General features: G+C 44.7%; 1 protein-coding gene across 2 annotated transcripts in view; it reads right to left on the bottom strand.

The window, feature by feature from the left end:
• The window catches only part of LOC123774847 (protein turtle), a 130,306-nt gene that overhangs the window by 47,030 nt on the left and 62,086 nt on the right, over nucleotides 1-21,190 (bottom strand). For both annotated transcript variants that reach the window (XM_069316585.1, XM_069316584.1), the window contains exons 2-4: nucleotides 8,924-9,053; nucleotides 1,713-1,912; nucleotides 226-336 (exon numbers count right to left, since the gene is read on the bottom strand). In XM_069316585.1, the coding sequence (XP_069172686.1) occupies nucleotides 226-336; nucleotides 1,713-1,912; nucleotides 8,924-9,053 (441 nt within the window). The remainder of the gene's footprint in view (nucleotides 1-225; nucleotides 337-1,712; nucleotides 1,913-8,923; nucleotides 9,054-21,190) is intronic.

Here is a 21,190-nt window from a genome sequence, read left to right as displayed (position 1 = left end):
ACCATGTCGTGACCTAGTTGACTTAAGTCAGCGTCTGGAATCATCCCAGGCGTACGTTCGAGCCTACATCACGGCCCTTGTGGATTTGTTCATTTGATGCATCACGCTATTGTGATTAATATGTGTATTATATACGTAGTTACAAAGGCATGGGGCCAACTGTCGTGGGAGGTAGAGACTGGCTTCCCAGACGACACATGTTGCCGTCTTTGACTTGAGACTCACCTCCCAAAGTCTTGCAGGTGAGGACGACTCTGCCCCCTTCGAGGTAGGGGCCGGCGCTCCCCTCCACCACAGAGCCGCTCTCGTCCGTCACCACGGCCGGTGAGGGAGGTACTGGTGAACAATGATATAAACTCAATGTTGCAGGTGATGTAGAGTCAGCTACTGGGAACAAAAGTTGCAAGTAGCACGGGCTATGGTGAGCCCGCAGAGGACTTACCTGGCACAGGAGCGGGGCTGTAACTTCTTTATCTTTATCATCATTTCCGTCTTTGCTCTTTACCAGGCATGGACAGATGTGCATCATAGGACATGGTCAAATATATACAATGACTGTCTTATGCCGGAACTCACAGTTCCTGCGACGGCGCTGGAACCAATCGTATTGGCGTGTGCCTATCCATTGGAGACTTTCAGCGCATTGGAGAGGGGGGACCTGCTGCCTGGGTAACAGCTTCTCCCCCGAATCAACCTACCCTGGCTTTGCGCCCTGGTGAGGCCTCTCCAGACCGACAACCAGAGCGCAACTCCATAGTCTCCTGAGACTGATGGATGCCTCCTATGTGTCTTTTTTCATTGGTATTTTGTCGAAGAAATGTTCGGTTAGGGAAGGAGGTACTGTCAGGAGATCCTGTCAGGGGTCTGGATAAGGATTTGGGATGGGACGAGGGGAAGGAATGGTGCCCAACCACTTGTGGACAGTCGGGGGATTGAACGCCGACCTGCATGAAGGGAGGCCGTCGCTCTACCGTCCATCCCAAGTGGTTGGGTGTCTCACTAGGAGACTCCAACGTTCTGCTACGCCGAAAAAAAAATTCTCCAAAAACATTCATGGAAAAATTTAGTTTAAAAAGAAATAAGCGCCTTTTTGTGGGGGGGGGGGGGCAATAGGGTTGTTGAATTGAAAAAATTTACAAAAACAAATATTACTGAGCAGGCGATGAGTCACAATAACGTGGCTGAAGCATGTTGACCAGACCACACACTAGAAGGTGAAGGGACGACGACGTTTCGGTCCGTTCTGGACCATTCTCAAGACAATCGACTCTAGAATGGTCCAGGACGGACCGAAACGTCGTCTTCGTTTCTTCACTTTCTAGTGTGTGGTCTGGTCAACATAGGCACCCAGTATTAGGAGTCGTAACATGCCATTTACCTTCGGCCAGATTCACGAAAGCACTTACGCAAGAACTTACGAACCTGTACATCTTTTCTCAATCTTTGGCGGCTTTGTTTACAATTAATAAACAGTTAATGAGCTCCGAAGCACCAGGAGGCTGTTTATAACAATAACAACAGCTGAATGGGAAGTTTTCATGCTTGTAAACTGTTTAATAAATGTAACTAAAGCCGTCAAAGATTGAGGAAAGATGTACACGTTCGTAAGTGCTTGCGTAAATGCTTTCGTGAATCTAGCCCCTGGGATGAACATTTAAACCATTTTAGGAGTCGTAAGTTGCTAATCGATAGACGAGCACTGAGCAGCTTACCAATAACAGCCAGGTGAACCGTGGAGGTCCTAGAGGGGCCTCTCTCGTAGTCGACCCGGCAGCGGTAAGTGTCCTGATCCCCGGGCCGCACCGGGTGAACCCGTAGACTCGGAGGGTTGACCTTGAGGTCAAACTTGGCTCGCTGTCCGAACACTGTCTCGTCGCTCCAGTGTCGTCCTCCGGACTGACGCAAGTCGTAGCTATTCAACAAGACGAACACAAAAATAATGGATGGAGAACGCTATTAATATTAGACAATGTGAAACGGATTAAGTAAGATAGCTGAAGCAGAAATAAGTGCCCCTTTCCCTCTCTCTCCACCCCCCTCCACCCTACATCCCCCCCTCCACTCGCCCCCTCCCCCTCCCTCCACTCGCCCCCTCCCCCTCCCTCCACTCGCCCCCTCCCCCTCCCTCCACTCGCCCCCTCCCCCTCCCTCCACTCGCCCCCTCCCCCCACTCGCCCCCTCCCCCCACTCGCCCCCTACCCCAGACCCCCCTAACAGACCCAAATAATATGCCAACCGGGCCCATCAAAGCCGCTACTAGCCGACAAGACCAAGGCAGCAATTGAACTCGTAAACAACTTTGAGAAGCAATGGAAAATTAGCACCAACAAACAAAAGTTCCAAATAATACACATTGCGAAAAGAAACCCGGACCCCATCATCCTTGATAACCAGCCGATCCAATATGCGGAGGTAGGCAGAATACTGGGACTTATGATAAATAGAACAGGGATATAAATTCATGTAAGGGACCGACTAAACAAAGCCAAAGCAGCATTAGGAAAACTGAGAAGATTCCGGAGCCTCAGTACTAACATTCAGATCCACCTATATAAGGCTCTAGTTCGGCCGCATCTAGAGTATCCCCCAGTACCACTACACACCATAAAGAAAACTAACATGCAGAAACTACAAGCAGTACAAAATAAGGCGCTAAGGAGAGCAGCAAAACACCGTCCACCATATGATCAGACAATCCAGGAGCTCCACGAACTCCTGAACATACAGCCACTAAACATCAGACTGCAGCACCAAGCCATCAGGGTATGGAACACCATCGAAATGTTAGAGGACCCAATGTTTGAAAGATTACTCCAAAATGTGACGCCCCGCTCCCACAGCTGGTGGCCCAAGAGCCTCGATTCTCTGGACGAAAACCTCGCCCCACAGTATATAATCCCCAGATGAGTTATATATGTATATATATGAACAGTTCATATATGTGTATGTATGAACAACTCGATAAATATGTATGACAACTCGATAAATAATAATAATAAAATAAAGAGCCTTAAACAGAATAACATGTGTGGAAGCATCGGAGTGTGTATATATGAATGCTACACAGTATTCATCTATGGACATCCATATATGGTGAAACACATGTGAAGAACCTCTCACACACTCACATCTCCCTGACAAGAGGGAGCCAGCTTAGCTTAGCTGCCAACACCCACACATCGTGTCAGCAAGGCGGACAGCCCGCCTGCTTTCATACCTCTCACTGTATTTCCCACTTCTATACTTCCCTTCGCCTATGCCTCTCCTTCCTCTTTACTCCCTCCCCCCCCCCCAAAAAAAAAAAAAAAACTCGCCCCCTCCCCCCACACACCCCCTCCCCACCACTCGCCCCCTTCCCCCCACTCGCCCCCTCCCCCCCACTCGCCCCCTCCCCCCACACCCCCCACTCGCCCCCCTCCTCCCTCCCCCCCACTCCTACCACCTCCCACTACCCCCCCCCCCCACCCGGAAAAAAATGCTAACTACTCCCTTAAATAATCCATCGATTGAAAACATTGAATACATGTCATTAGGAAGATATATTAGTCCTTTTCAATATATTTTTTTTGGGGGGGCTTCAAAACAGTTTTTTCCCTTAAATTAAAATCTCCAAATAAACGCATCAGTGAATTATATTTGAGTTCTGCGAAAAATGTAATTAAGATAGCTGGGCGAACATTACATTACCACAAGTTAAACACTTGTGGTAATGTAATGTTACCACAAGTAACATTATAAGTAACAAGTAATAATAATGTTTGTGACACAAAAAAAAGATAATGCAACTTTTCAGTTTTTGCACTGAATGCTATTTTGCTTTCTGGGGGGAAAAAAAACATATATCGCAATATTTTTTATTTTCGTTGTGACTTAATTCTCTTTTTATGGCATTAACCTCAACAAAAAAGATTATTAGTACAATATTAATAAAACTATTAATTATTAACGGAATGATAACAACCATACACATTGATGGAGCATTTTAGATGGATGGATTTATTTTTTTTACAACGGCATGAATTCCATTTTCTGTGCCTTTTGAAACCTGCTCGAACATTTTGAATCTTTAGACTGCTATCAATAAATAATTTTCCGGCAAATATAACAGAGGCAAGAGTCCACACGGCCATTCTTGGATCACCACGTAGAACACTTACGTCTGACAACGTAATCAATCAATAAAGCCTGCTCTTACGAACACGATTGCACCACATGAACAAATCCACAAGGGCCGTGACGAGGGTTCGAACCTGCGTCCGAGAGCATCCCAGACACTGGCTTAATCGACTGAGCTCCCTGGAAACACAAACCGAAACTGTCTCTATTTTCCGCTAGTTACAACTTGTAATAAAGTTGTTACATCTTGGGTTAACGTGTTTATGACGTATTAGAACGTTGTTACAACTTGCTATATTGGTTGTTATAACTGGTTAGGTGGTGTTAAAAGTTGTTCGAACGTTGTACCAACGTCGTAGTTTCGGTGTGTGTTTGGCGGGCTACGACAGGGTTAAAAGTCGACTGAGCTACGACACCACGTTTCAGTTTAGACATGCATGTGACTATAGATTTCATTAGTGAAACGGAATGCTATAACAACTTTGGGTATAACAAATATTATACCGTTCAATTATATTGCTAACCAATTATCGGTATAATTTATTAAATAGTTGGTAGATTTGTATATTTAGTGTAGTGTGATGGAAGATTTTTTTTGCAAGAGAGAAGTGTTATTGCAGCTAAGTACTTTAGGGACTGTTGCTAGTCCTCGTTATTCCAACACCACTTAGGTACTGTGATGTTCATAGTACTCTACAACTCGCATATATATTAATAATATAATGATTACTGTTAAATGATTATTTTTGCCCATGACTGTGCATATATATATATATATATATATATATATATATATATATATATATATATATATATATATATATATATATATATATATATAATATTTATATATATATATATATATATATATATATATATATATAATATTTATATATATATATATATATATATATATATATATATATATATATATATATATATAATATTTATATATATATATCGCTCAGGAAAACCAAAATGTAATGGACCACGGCGACATCTGTGGTCCTGGTTACAAGTTAAATAGTTGACCCATTAATATTAGTTTCCTACAAGCACATATAAGTGAGTATATCTAGGTGTGAACACACACACAACATTGGATATTGTAAAATTTTTACAGATTTAATAATGATCAACAAATGTTTGCAGAAATGTTAACTACTGTATATCCAACAAGTCACGTAGTTAACTTTAATGCAACTAATTGGAATGTTTATATGTAAATAATTTTGTGATTGTTCCTGTACATTTGCTTGAGTATTTGTTCTCGTTTGGTTGCGAATGTGCTTGCTTATCTAGTAGTTTATTTGTGGAATGAGATACAGCTCCTGGGCTCTGCCTTATTTAGATGATTTCCGATATCTGTTTATAGTCAGTATATCGATGATGCAACCTGTCCTCCTGGAACCTGTCCTCCTGGAACCTGTCCTCCTGGAACCTGTCCTCCTGGAACCTGTCCTCCTGGAACCTGTCCTCCTGGAACCTGTCCTCCTGCAACCTGTCCTCCTGCAACCTGTCCTCCTGCAACCTGTCCTCCTGCAACCTGTCCTCCTGCAACCTGTCCTCCTGCAACCTGTCCTCCTGCAACCTGTCCTCCTGCAACCTGTCCTCCTGCAACCTGTCCTCCTGCAACCTGTCCTCCTGCAACCTGTCCTCCTGCAACCTGTCCTCCTGCAACCTGTCCTCCTGCAACCTGTCCTCCTGCAACCTGTCCTCCTGCAACCTGTCCTCCTGCAACCTGTCCTCCTACAAAGAACGTCGCTTTTCGCACGTATGCGTTACATAAGGCAAAAAAATTGTCGTACTTGAAAATGGAAACGACTCGAGAAAGTGACGTACTGCCCCGTTTTCTGTTTTGGGTCCTCTGGTAGGTTAGGGGAGACCACTTTAAATGGATCGTTTGCTTGACATTGGGAAATCTTAGGAGGACAGACTGAATGATGATCATCCTGATGTCCCTTACGTCCAAGTGAACCCCTTTTAAGCGCTTCATAGTCATGGGAGGTTTATTTTGTTCTCAGAGTTACATTATTACTTTTTACCTTGCTATATTTTGGGTGCTTCAGTTTTTTTGACCACTGTGTGACCTGTCATTCTCTTCCAGTGTCTGTGCTTTGTCTCCTCTCGTTCGCTCTCATTCATTTGTGCTCACACATCTGTTCTTGTCCACTTTATCATTGCTTTTTATATGGGGTAATTTTGTTTGCAATCTGATCGGAATCCTTTCCTGACTCACGATGTGAGATTCATTTCTCTCCCGCAACTTATATCTCAACACTTCTGGGTCTGGCCTTACAGCATACCTCGGAACTTTAAGTATGTTTTACCTGGTATATTAGCAGCGGATCCCATGCTGGGGTCATATACTCTAATACAGGACATACTTAGTTGTATATCGCTGAGTAATTCCTTGTGTAGGAGCCAGAGAGTTGTTCTTTATACGGCACTGTGGTATACCCTCTTCAACAACCCGTCCTCTTAAAAATAACGTCACTTTTGGCTGGTATGCGCGGCGCTATGGCCAAATTTGGACGTAATTTCAAATGAAATCGACTCACAAAATTGACGTACTGTTCCGTTTTCTGTTTGAGTCGTCCGGCTTACTCGGCCAGCTTAGAAGAGGAAACTTTCCATTAACGTTTTTCATAACGTTTTGAAACTTTGAGAATTTCCTGCCCACCTAACCTATCAGAGGACCTTTAACTTACTGTTGTTGAAAAAAAAATCCCAAATTTAGTTTAAATTTTTTTTTTCATTTTCAAATTACGTCCATATTCGGGCAAACGGCCAAAAGCGACGTTCTTTTTAAGAGGACAGGTTGCTTCAATACATCATCTTTACTGGTTGATTTCCTAATTACTTTGCCTTTGTTAGGGCTTAATTGCAGTAGCCATTTAGTGAGCATCTACCTCAAGCTTTTCTCCTCTTCATACACCTAGCAAGATTCACCTCATTTAGCACCAAACTCGTAAGATTGACTTGTATGTTAAGTATAGGCTTTCTAAGATTCGTAAATCCCATTGAACACACTGCTGATATATCTGATTGGCAGAACATCACGATTGCTGGCATCTGACAGTTGTTGACAAGTCAGTCATATGTCAATCTTCTGATTGACATATGACTGGCAATCTTCACCTTGAGTTCAGTGACACTAAACACCAGTATTAAAAACCCCCCCCCCCCCCCCCCCGCCGCAAAAAAAATTAAGGTGTACTTCGACTGGCTTTTATATGCTCGTAACTCGTGTACTAAAGGCCTATCTTGAGGTTATCTTGAGATGATTTCGGGGCTTTTAGTGTCCCCGAGGCCCGGTCCTCGACCAGGCCTCCACCCCCCAGGAAGCAGCCCGTGACAGCTGACTAACACCCTGGTACCTATTTTACTACTAGGTAACAGGGGCATAGGGTGAAAGAAACTCTGCCCATTGTTTCTCGCCGGCGCCTGGGATCGAACTCACAGGATCACAAGTCCAGCGTGCTGTCCGCTCGACCGACCGGCTCCCTCGTTAGTTCTGAATGCTGGCGGCTATCGCTTCTGTATTGTAGCTCCTGCTTGTCACTCTGTGCCATCTGATAAGTTCTGTATGGCTTAGGAATCTAGCTAACAATGATTGATTAGTTATGTATGGTCGTGATGTTGAATGTCGAGTGATTAACATGTCTTTGTGCTTATAAATGTTAATATATTTTTCATTATCTCTATTATTATTATCTGTTCTGTTTTAATCACCGATAATTTGTAATTATTTGCTTCCATTCAGCATGAAGAACTAATTGGACTAATCGTTAGTTTAGTGCTCGATATTAATTGTAAATAATTTTGTCAAAATGAGTTAAATATTTTTGACTATATGATGATACGAAAGCTAAGTTTATTTAGTTCTTAATGATTTCTACAGCTGGTAGTCACATTATCATTATTAACTTAATTATTCATTAATGATTTATTTTCCAAACTTTTTTCTTAATTACCGGAGAGCTTCGAGCGCCCTACATACCAGGCAGGAAAATCATGGCAATTTGTTAATTACTCTTCAGGATAATGAAATTCCATGAACTTACCATGACAAGCCCTGACATTCTTGCCTAGAAGTTTGTGAGTGAGAGAGGGAGTAAGAGAGATCATTTTTATCTCACTTTCTCTCTTAATTTCTCTCGTTATTCCAGCCTCTCCTGCCGTACGCACTGGCCCTTGCCCGTGTAATCAACGCACTCTTGGATCCCAAGTGAATGAAGATCACGGGGGCGGGGTAAATGCTAGGGGGCGCTGACCCCACAGTTAATTAAATGTTTGCACGGAGCTTCACCCCGCGAACAAAATGAGGAAAGTTTCGTGTTCTTTCAAGTCAGAGTGAGGAGAGAGAAAAACTATTTGAGAGATGGAGCGAGGGCGCTCACTCAGCATGTCCTCTTAAAAAGAACGTCGCTTTTGGCCGTTTGCCCGTATGGCCAAATATGGACGTAATTTGAAAATTAAAATTAATTGAAAATAAATTTGGGATTTTTTTTTCAACAACAGTAAGTTAAGGGTCCTCTGCTAGATTAGGTGGGCAGAAAATTCTTATAAAGTTTCAAAACGTTATGAAAAACGTTAATTGAAAGTTCCTCTTCTAACCTGTCCGAGTAAGCCGGACGACTCAAACAGAAAACGGAACAGTACGTCACTTTTGTGAGTCGATTTCATTTCAAATTACGTCCAAATTTGGCCATAGTGCGCATACGAGCCTAAAGTGACGTTATTTTTAAGAGGACGGGTTGCTGAGTGAGTGTTTTTAAGTGAGGTTTGGGGGTAGAGAACTTACCTGTAGAAGGGTGCCGGCGACGCCCCGCGGTACCAGAGGACTATGATAGCGACGTCTGCCATGCCCCTGGTGGACAGGTCGCAAGGCACCTTCACCGTCTCGTTGGCCAGAACCGTCAACTGTGCCAGCACTGTAACGTAACATAGGTCATCAATAACTTAAGTTGATGATTTGACTGCCTGATAAAGCTCCTAGGAATATATATACACAGAATAATTAAGGTACATTGTCAAAATACATATCGAGAGGTTTTGAAATCAAAATTTCAAATATCTGATACTATAAGACGTCCATTTTGCATCAACTCAACATATATATATATATATATATATATATATATATATATATATATATATATATATATATATATATATATATATATATATATATATATATATATATATATATATATATATATATACACGTATAGAACCACATCAGCTGATGCTAAACAAGGACTGGTTGATGGGGTTCTGGGAGTTCTTTTACTCCCCAAGCCCGGCCCGAGGCCAGGTTTGACTTGTGAGAGTTTGGTCCACCAGGCAGTTGCTTGGAGCGGCCCGCAGGCCCACATACCCACCACAGCCCGGTTGGTCCGGCATTCCTTGAAGAAAACAATCTAGTTTCCTCTTGAATCTGATGTATGTTGAATCTTGAAACTTATGTATTAACACGATGTACTGAACGGGGTGAGAATAGCTTGAGCTACCTCATCCCTTTGTGTGTATTTTACCTCAATAAACTTATTTCAATTTCAACAAGGTAACTAGTACACTAATCAACCAACCTCCCAATCTCACCTGTCGAATGGTACATGGTATTTTGACGTTAAAATCCTCCCCAACGGACAAGATATAACGTTCTATATATTTTACAGCAACTCTCTCGAATTCCCATTTTCTATGCGTGTGTCGCTCGGTTACGTTAGGTTAATTTAATACAACATTTTCCGTACGTTGAAGCAATTTGCGATGTCGGGCTGAACAGCGTTCTAATTATCATCTTTAAATCTCGGATTAAGTAGAGGATGCGAGGGCGGATGAGCAAGAGAGCTGTTAGTGGAGGCACTCGACGAGGAATCATTATTGACAATAGTGCCAATGACTCGATGCGTTGATCTGTTGTTTCCCCGTTAAATTCATCATGATTAATGATCAATTTTTCTCGTGACTTGAACTAGGAGAACTGAGCAATGTGTAATTGTTTCCTGAAGCTGAAAATGTGGAGCTTGTATCTACACGCACGCCCACAATCCCACCCACGCTCGCACGCCCACAATCCCACCCACGCTCGCACGCCCACAATCCCACCCACGCTCGCACGCCCACAATCCCACCCACGCTCTCGCCCACAATCCCACCCACGCTCTCGCCCACAATCCCACCCACGCTCGCACGCCCACAATCCCATGCTGGCACGCCCACAATCCCACGCTCGTACGCCCACAATCCCACGCTGGCACGCCCACAATCCCACGCTCTCGCCCACAATTCCACCCCCCACTCGCACGCCCACAATCCCACGCTCTCGCCCACAATTCCACCCCCCACTCGCACGCCCACAATCCCATGCTCGCACGCCCACAATCCCCCACACACACTCGCACGCCTGCAGCTACACACTCAATAATACAACATATAATGACACTGGGTAAATCCAATAAACTAGATGTAACTGAAGTGAACATAATGACCGCCATCACGAGGGCAGGTATGGAGGGCAGGTATGGAGGGCAGGCATGGTAGGTGGTGCAGCGGCGCATTAATGCCCTCGCCGTTATGGGCATTGATGTCCTGGCTGTTAACGCGTCACGGTAATTACTTAACGAGTCAATTAATCCTCCTTAACATTCCCCGCCAATCTTAACCAGCCCCCCCCCCCTCCACCCCCCGCCAACACTCTCCACCATGTTGGAGGGGAATTATGACCCCCAGTGGGCCACGCTGTGGCTGTGGGGACCCACAGTGGCCCACACTCCGACTAGTGGACCCACAGTGGGCCACACTCTATGCCTGGCTTGAAGCACCGTAGCCAACGACCGTATAATTTAGCACATCTCTGCTGATCACAGCTTTCGAAATATCATCAAATGTCGACGCGGAAACCTTGAATTGAATTGTTATCTGGTCATACGCGAATGTCCTCAAATCTTAAAAACTTCCTGGAATTTTGCGCTCCTCAGTTGAGCTCTGACCGGCCGGTGGAGAGTTTGTTAAATATTGTGTTATATGAAATGTGTTTATATGTTCGTTTTGCAAGCAATGTTGTTCCACGAACAGAATATTGGTGTGAATGAAAAGACTTGGCCGGAGTTTTGTAGAAGTTGTTGAATGTTTACCATTGTGCAATTTTATATTTGATTCTAAACTCGCTGAAAGATGCAGTTTCACTGATGCTGTTTTTAACAATAAATGAATTTACCAACGGACGTTAATATTACTGTAAGGTTAGCACCATTATTTATAATACATTATTCCAGGCAATTTCATACATTACTTTATCAATTTAGTTTTTAAATTACATAATGTGAATGTATGAATTACACTGATTGACTGTATCTTTATGAGAGTTTCTGTATTTAATGGTCGTCTGGGTGAGTACAAGCTTGGTACAGCAGTTTGTTTTCTACCACAGACGTGGCCAGACATTTACAATGCTAACCATCATATATACATTTTCTTCTGTCCTCCATGGACAGGGTTAGAGATGTGTTAAACATATAGTTCAGGGGTTTATTGAACAATCAACCACAGAAGGTGATTCGGTGCTTTTCAAATGCTAAGCTAACCTACATACTTATCTCAGGCGATTAGTCACAATAACGTGGCTGAAGTTTGTTGACTAATTCACACACTAGAAGGTGAAGGGACGACGACGTTTCGGTCCGTCCTGGACCATTCTCAAGTCAATTGAGATCAATAGACTTGAGAATGGTCCAGGACGGACCAACACGTCGTCGTCCCATCATTTTGTAGTGTGTGGACTGGTCAACAACAGTCTCATTTACTGGTCCACTGATGTGTCTTTGTTCTTGTAAATGTTGTTCTTGTAAATGTTGTTCTTGTAAATGTTGTTCTTGTAAATGTTGTTCTTGTAAATGTTGTTCTTGTAAATGTTGTTCTTGTAAATGTTGTTCTTGTAAATGTTGTTCTTGTAAATGTTGTTCTTGTAAATGTTGTTCTTGTAAATGTTGTTCTTGTAAATGTTGTTCTTGTAAATGTTGTTCTTGTAAATGTTGTTCTTGTAAATGTTGTTCTTGTAAATGTTGTTCTTGTAAATGTTGTTCTTGTAAATGTAGTTCTTGTAAATGTTGTTCTTGTAAATGTTGTTCTTGTAAATGTTGTTCTTGTAAATGTAGTTGTGTTGCGTGCTACTGCAACGCTCCTTATTGTCATTTGGCCCACTTGTGGCTCTCTTTGTCCTGCACAGTTAATTGGCAGCAAGACTTTCTTAATGATTTCACGCCTCGCAATCACTCTGAAACTACAACAAACAAGACCATAGAGGCAGAACTGATCTACAGATACACCTAGAGTATACCTGGATTATACCTGGGGACCCCACCAGGTACACCGTCTCATGTATACCTGTCTTCGGTAAGAATAAGGGAGGATAAGTAGGAGAGCAAAAAAATAAAAAAAAAGATTCAAGAATTAATTAAGATTGACCAATAAGGAATCCCCAGTATGAAGATCTTGTACAGCAAGGAGAGATGGAAGGGTGTATTTGTACTTTCTGGACATTTCAATAACAATTTAGTGACCGTTGTACTTACTACAGAACTATCAAAATAGTTCAATTGGCAGATTTCTTGTGAAGCTAATCAAGGAAAAAATCAATAAGCTACGAGAGTAGCTCACTTACCAGGGTGATTATATACAAAAAATCTAGGCCATAAATCCCAATGTAACCTGTATACTGCACAAGAGTACCTGTGCAATTCTCTATACTAGAGCATTGTTAGAAGGTCAGCATTGCTAGTAATCCTGTTTGTCTCTCGAATCCCAATGGAAGCGTTGATAGGTGCCATTGAGAGTCACTCAGTAAAGGGAAGATTATTCTCATGTTATATCGACCTTAGGAGATACCTATATTCACCTAGCGTTTAACCCTTTCTTGCACTTTCGTATAGTCAATATTGACTTATTAAATACGTGCATATGTGACATACTAAACATACTAGTTTACCTTGAAAAGCTTCATAGAAAACACCGACCTTATCTAACCTTCTTAGTATGTTAAGATAAGCATCTTATTGCTTCGTAATTACAATTATTACTTAACCTATTATAGGTATAGTTTAATTAATAATTGTAATTACAAAGCAATAAGATGCTTATCTTAACATACTAAGAAGGTTAGGTAAGGTCGGTGTTTTCTATGAAGCTTTTCAAGGTAAACTAGTATGTAACATATGCACGTATTTAATAAATCAATATTGACTGTAAGAAAGTGCGAGAACGGGTTGTAGCCTCTGGCTATGGGAGGGAGATGAGCTCTTCAGGAAAGAAGTTGGTGTGAAAAAGTTAGGTGCCTTGTTAAAAAAAGCACAATGCATCGTTAGTATCTTGATAATTATCCTTCATTTCAAACTCAATTGCATTCAGTTTCTCTTTGTGATTGGCAGTAATGACCCTATCAAGCAGTAATTTTCATGTTAGATAACTGTTTAGGAAACGATAAGCAGGCGGATATATTTACGTAATCGTTAAAAATAAAATATGGATAACCCATTCAATTAAAAAAATTGCGGAGAAAAACTGTTATTTATTCAACATCTCGCAATTTTTTAAGTTATATATTCATCACTTAGCTGGAATTACGATTTACATTGCGACATGTGGAGTGGAAGTGCGCTCTTGCTAATTAGCATTTGCAAGATCACAGCTGGAGACCTTTTCATTGAATGTCAGGTCGTGCATAGGTCAGGTTACAGGAAATGTTACATGTCTGAACAAAGCTCAGTTTCCCTTCATGGTTTCTACCATACATAAAGACGCATAACAATAGGACTGTAGTTTATAGCTGTGTGATTCCTGTTTTGTTCTTGTCACTCCCTGGCTGTCACTCCCTGGCTGTCACTCCCTGTCACTCCCTGTCACTCACTGTCACTCACTGTCACTCACTGTCACTCACTGTCCCTCACTGTCCCTCTCACTCCAACACCTGTCCTCTCCCATATTGGACACTCCAACACCTGCCCTCTCCCATATTGGACACTCCAACACCTGCCCTCTCCCATATTGGACACTCCAACACCTGCCCTCTCCCATATTGGACACTCCAACACCTGCCCTCTCCCATATTGGACACTCCAACACCTGCCCTCTCCCATATTGGACACTCCAACACCTGCCCTCTCCCATATTGGACACTCCAACACCTGCCCTCTCCCATATTGGACACTCCAACACCTGCCCTCTCCCATATTGGACACTCCAACACCTGCCCTCTCCCATATTGGACACTCCAACACCTGCCCTCTCCCATATTGGACACTCCAACACCTGCCAGCTAACTGTACCACACTCTCCCACACAACCATGAACCCCCAAAGAGAACCCGGGCCATTAATAAACCCCCTGAACAGTTTTTCTAATATATTTTTCCCCGTTAAACTATTCTTGTTCATCGTAACATGTTTTCGCCTCCTCTTAAGTGGGTACAGGAGCCCAGAAAAATATTTTCATTTGCAGGATGTTGGCTTAATGACAGCAAAATGTCCATGCAATTTCGTGGTCCAATATCTGTAATGTCTAAACCCACTTGGAAACGAATCAGGAAAATCGGGTTTAGTGTTTTTTGTTAGTTTTCCCCTATTTTCCCCTCCCTATTGTTAGAAATGTATTTGTTGACATTTTCGCGTATGTTGTTGCTGTTTTTTTGTGTGCAAATGTCGTTGCTGTTATCTTTGCTATCTTTAAAGATAACAACTCTTTATTGTTGAGATGATTATTGTTGAGCAGATATTGAGAGTGATTACTGCTGTTGCTGATGGTGTGAGTAATTGTTGCTGTCTTTGTCGTTAGTAATTGCTGTTATCTTTCTGTCGTTGTTAGTAATTGCTGCTGTTATCGTCGCTAATTTTTCCGTTATTACTATTGCATTTATAGTTGTCGTTATCGGTGTTGGACTACTGTTTTGTTTCCATTGTGGCTGCAGTTTCTTGTTATTTTGCTCAAGGTTGGGGCCCAGGAGATGTAACTCGGCCTCGTGAACACACGCGAGTGCATGCAAAGAGCAAATCAAATTACTTTAAGACTCTGCACAATGTGTCACAAATTGTCACGGCCTCAATCTGTCGTCGTAGAAAGAACGTCGCTTTTCGCTCGTAGGCGTTACATACGGCCAAAAAATTGTCGTAAAAGAAAATGGAAGCGGCTGGCGAAAGTGACGTACTGTCCCGTTTTCTGTTTTGGGTCCTCTGGTAGGTTAGGATAAAGGCACTTTAAATTGTTGGGTTTCTTGATGTTGGGAAACTTTAGGCGGACGGGCTGGTCGTCGATCAGTCGCTATCGTCGCCTGTTATCGTCGCCTGATGTTGTTATAGATTCAGCTACTCGGAACAATTTCCAAGTAACACGGGCTATGGTGAGCCCGTAACTTACCTGGCACAGGAGCGGGGCAAGTAGCACGGGCTATGGTGAGCCCGTAACTTACCTGGCACAGGAGCGGGGCAAGTAACACGGGCTATGGTGAGCCCGTAACTTACCTGGCACAGGAGCGGGGCAAGTAGCACGGGCTATGGTGAGCCCGTAACTTACCTGGCACAGGAGCGGGGCAAGAAGCACAGGCTATGGTGAGCCTGTGCGTTGCCTGATATCGTCGTCGACCAGTCGTTATCGTCGCCTGTTATCTTGTCGTCGGGGACCAGCTGTGTCGTTACCTAAAACCAATTCGAACATCTACTAACGATCGTCATCAGTATCATTGCTAGACTTTATTATTCGAGTCAATGTTCACACACAGAGATCACACTAACGTGATGCATCAAATGAACAAATCCACAAGGGCCGAAGCCTTGTTCGGAACCGAATCTTTTACCCAGTCGTAGCTCAGTCGATTAAAGCAGTGTCTGGGATGCTCCCGGACGCAGGTTCGAATCCTCGTCACGGCCCTTGTGGATTTGTTCTAGCAATGTTGCTCTGGGTCCTCGTTATTGGTGCTACGATTGTCAATGTGGTCCTTGTATCTCTTGGGACACTTGTATCCTGTATTCTGGTGATGAGGTGGGATGTATCTTGTGTCCTCATGAGCGACCACAACGGTCAAAATACGTCCTACTAAACGCAAGAACCCAAGTTATTAACTCCCTGGAAACACAAACCGTAACCGACTCTATTTTCCGCTTGTTACAACTTGTAATAAAGTTGTTACATCTTGGCTTAACGTGTTTATGACGTATTAGAACGTTGTTACAACTTGCTATATTGGTTGTTATAACTGGTTAGGTGTTAAAACCTTGTTCGGACGTTGTACCAATGTCGTAGTTTCGGTGTGTGTTTGACAGGCTAACAGGCATGTAAAAACGTAGTTGATTGGGCAGCTCCGTCTTGCCACAACTGACAGTAAATGTTACACTAAATTGCCCTAACCTAACCGATCGACCCGACGCATAGAAAACGTGTATGTTTGCGAGGTGTTATGATTTACATGAAATTTGGTCCATTTGGGCGATTTTGACGTGAAAATTATTCGAGAGGACAATTTTATTGGCGTCTCCAACGACTGGAACGTCTGGGGTCGTAGGAGACCTTCTTGAAAGCTGCCGTCTGGGGTCGTGGGGGACCTTCTTCAAGGGTGCCGTGAGGGTCGTGGGGGACCTTCTTCAAGGGTGCCGTGAGGGTCGTGGGGGACCTTCTTCAAGGGTGCCGTGAGGGTCGTGGGAGACCTTCTTCAAGGGTGCCGTGAGGGTCGTGGGGGACCTTCTTCAAGGGTGCCGTGAGGGTCGTGGGGGACCTTCTTCAAGGGTGCCGTGAGGGTCGTGGGGGACCTTCTTCAAGGGTGCCGTGAGGGTCGTGGGGGACCTTCTTCAAGGGTGCCGTGAGGGTCGTGGGGGACCTTCTTCAAGGGTGCCGTGAGGGTCGTAGGGGACCTTCTTCAAGGGTGCCGTGAGGGTCGTGGGGGACCTTCTTCAAGGGTGCCGTGAGGGTCGTGGGGGACCTTCTTCAAGGGTGCCGTGGGGGTCGTGGGGGACCTTCTTCAAGGGTGCCGTGAGGGTCGTGGGGGACCTTCTTCAAGGGTGCCGTGGGGGTCGTGTCAAGCAACAACTATTGACCTCGGCGGCTTGCGATTCTTGGCAAACGTCAGCCATTGTGTTGAGTGGGTGAGTCGACTCTAGCCAGACGCTCTCTCCTAGGACCCTTGCTGGCTCCTGGCTCGCCTTATCTTAGTCTCTTACGCTGTCTCCGTCTCTTTGTGTCTCTGGGGTAATCTTTCTCTCTTTTTTTTCCCTTTCTCCCTCTCTCTTCCCCCCCCCCTTCCCCCTCTCTCCCCCTACCCCCTCTCTCCCCCCTACTCCCTCTCTCCCCCCTACCCCCTCTCTCCCCCTACCCCCTTTCTCTCTCTGTGCATGTCGACCATTCTCACACACTTGTCACTGCATGTCGACCATCCTCACACACTTGTCACTGCATGTCGACCATCCTCACACACTTGTCACTGCATGTCGACCATCCTCACACACTTGTCACTGCATGTCGACCATCCTCACACACTTGTCACTGCATGTCGACCATCCTCACATGTCACTGCATGTCGACCATCCTCACACTTGTCACTGCATACGGCTCACCGTCAAAGAGAGAAGAGGAAAGACTCTACGATAGAGGACACGTGAGGTCAATCTCACTGTTCACGCCTCGCTGGCCACCAAACTGATGATCAACGGACACCTTTTGACGCCTTCTAATCAAGGGTTCGATCCCCTCCCCATGTTGACTCCCGAACTGGACTGTAGTGTGTTTGGTGACCTGTTGCTTTCTGATAGTTATAATTGTCCTTGTTGAATCAGGTAACTGCTGTTATACCTGGTTGATGGGGTTCTGGGAGTTCTTCTACTGCCCAAGCCCGGCCCGAGGCCAGACTTGACTTGTGAGAGTTTGGTCCACCAGGCTGTTGCTTGGAGCGGCCCGCAGGCCCACATATACCTGGTTGATGGGGTTCTGGGAGTTCTTCTACTGCCCAAGCCCGGCCCGAGGCCAGACTTGACTTGTGAGAGTTTGGTCCACCAGGCTGTTGCTTGGAGCGGCCCGCAGGCCCACATATACCTGGTTGATAGGGTTCTGGGAGTTCTTCTACTGCCCAAGCCCGGCCCGAGGCCAGGCTTGACTTGTGAGAGTTTGGTCCACCAGGCTGTTGCTTGGAGCGGCCCGCAGGCCCACATATACCTGGTTGATGGGGTTCTGGGAGTTCTTCTACTCCCCAAGCCCGGCCCGAGGCCAGGCTTGACTTGTGAGAGTTTGGTCCACCAGGCTGTTGCTTGGAGCGGCCCGCAGGCCCACATATACCTGGTTGATGGGGTTCTGGGAGTTCTTCTACTGCCCAAGCCCGGCCCGAGGCCAGGCTTGACTTGTGAGAGTTTGGTCCACCAGGCTGTTGTTTGGAGCGGCCCGCAGGCCCACATATACCTGGTTGATGGGGTTCTGGGAGTTCTTCTACTGCCCAAGCCCGGCCCGAGGCCAGACTTGACTTGTGAGAGTTTGGTCCACCAGGCTGTTGCTTGGAGCGGCCCGCAGGCCCACATATACCTGGTTGATGGGGTTCTGGGAGTTCTTCTACTGCCCAAGCCCGGCCCGAGGCCAGGCTTGACTTGTGAGAGTTTGGTCCACCAGGCTGTTGCTTGGAGCGGCCCGCAGGCCCACATATACCTGGTTGATGGGGTTCTGGGAGTTCTTCTCCCCAAGCCCGGCCCGAGGCCAGACTTGACTTGTGAGAGTTTGGTCCACCAGGCTGTTGCTTGGAGCGGCCCGCAGGCCCACATATACCTGCTTGATGGGGTTCTGGGAGTTCTTCTACTGCCCAAGCCCGGCCCGAGGCCAGGCTTGACTTGAGAGAGTTTGGTCCACCAGGCTGTTGCTTGGAGCGGCCCGCAGGCCCACATATACCTGCTTGATGGGGTTCTGGGAGTTCTTCTACTCCCCAAGCCCGGTCCGAGGCCAGGCTCGACTTGTGATATATACTGATGTATTTGCCAATCACTGTATCTTTGTTCATTATTATCCCAGTTGTATTCTGTGGAATTATGGGATTTCTTATTGTATCTTTAATACGTGTTTTAAACCACACCTAAGTGTGAAATAGTCTCATAAAACCCGAACATCATAGTTGGATTTTTCTTTCCCCTGAGTGCGTGTACTCACGACCGCAGACAGCACACTTCTCCGAGCCTTTCTTCAGCCTAGCGCTATTGACGAGATCATTGAAAAGGAAATTAGGATCCTAAGGAGGATGGAAGATAGGATTGGTGACATCAGTGCTCAAGAATCTCTTTATCTTCTCACTAGATGCCTATCCTTTCCAAGGCTAACCTACTTTTTGATGTGAAAATACCTCAAAAAAGAAGATATTTCAGATTTTTCACCTTCAAAAATGAAGATTTTCGCCTTTTTCAGGTGGAAAATAGCTTTTCAGGGATGTTGAAAATACGTCTTTCAACAGCTCAAAGGTTGAAGAGTGTGTCATCTTACTGAAGACCTTGATAGAAAGAGCTGTCAACCTTTCCATCAATGACTGTCAGTAGAAATATTTTCCTTGACATGATTAAAAAAATTCTGCCAGTCAACTTGTGGGACTGAGCAGGGATACACGACCCACCGCAAAGAATGCAACACAAAAGTGATAGAGCCCAGTAGGCTCAGGAACCTGTACACCAGTTGATTGACAGTTGAGAGGCGGGACCAAAGAGCCAGAGCTCAACCCCCGCAAGCACAAATAGATGAGTAAAGCCAGTAAACATTCCATTTGGGACAGCCCCATCACAGAGCAAAGAAGCCTCAGCTTTGCTGCTGGCAGCAAAATCCTCCAGTGATTGCTGTCACCTCACAGCTGTACAGGCCCCCCATTCAGGGGATTTCCTTTTGGCAATTCCTGTGTCTGCCACAGTCATGCGTCTTAATCCGCAGGAGCTCCGGATTACAGTCGCCCTACGCCTTGCTGCCCCAATTCACTGTCAATAAGTGTATTTGCAGTGACGCAGATGCAGGTGAATATCGATCACACGCTCTTCACTGTGGAAAATCGGGCGGTTGGCACTCACAACACAGCATAGTCAACGACATCATCAAGAAAACCCGGTGTCTCTACCCAGTGTCCAGCAGAGAGAGAGCCTCATAATCTAATGTACTATAATTGTACTACCTTTGCTGCTCTACAAGAAGGAATCTCACTACGCCGATGGAGAAATGTTAGACAGTTGGCGTGGGACTATATTTGCATATCCACTTTGGCAGCTACATACATCATCCCTTTTGTTGATGAATTAGGAGCCGCGGCTACTCGCACAAGAAGAGAAAACTCAAACAACAACAACAACAACTTTGTTCAAATAGAATCCGATACTCTTGGACATAATGAATCACAAATATCATTGAACTCATACATATCAATATTAACATACATAACATACACGCTTAAAGAAACACACACACCCCCACACACCCACACCCACACACCCACCCCACACACCCACACACACCCCCACACACCCACCCCACACACCCACCCCACACATACACACACCCACCCCACACACCCACCCCACACATACACACACCCACCCCACACACCCACCCCACACATACACACCAGCCACATACACACACAAGACACACACACACACACAAATACAAGACACACACACTGCACATACAGTATATAACACAGGTACACACACATCCATGTTAATGTTGTATGTTTGCGCGCTAAACTTCAGGAAGGAACATTACATGAGAAAGCAGAGACATTCACGTGAATAATAAGAGGACACAGAGACCAGTACATGTCAGGAGAATAGAGACCAGAGGAGGAGGAGAGGGAGAGAAGAGAAAGGATAGTAAGAGGGAAGAGACAAATGGAGATAATGAAAGCGACAATAAGAATGAATTGAGAAAAGAGGAAACTCAGTGAAAAATGTAGAAGTTAGTGACAAAAAGGTGAGAGAAAGAGAAAGTGATAGAGGAGAAAGTGATACGAGAGATAAGGGTAATCCTGGGATACACACGAGTGTGTGTTTGTGCATTTAAGTAAACTTAGTAAACTCATCCCCTT

This window comes from Procambarus clarkii, chromosome 84 (genome assembly GCF_040958095.1).
Source record: "Procambarus clarkii isolate CNS0578487 chromosome 84, FALCON_Pclarkii_2.0, whole genome shotgun sequence".
Classification (NCBI taxonomy): Eukaryota; Metazoa; Arthropoda; class Malacostraca; order Decapoda; family Cambaridae; genus Procambarus; species Procambarus clarkii.
Note: the sequence above shows the minus strand (reverse complement) of the source record. Positions and strands in the feature narration are given on the sequence as shown.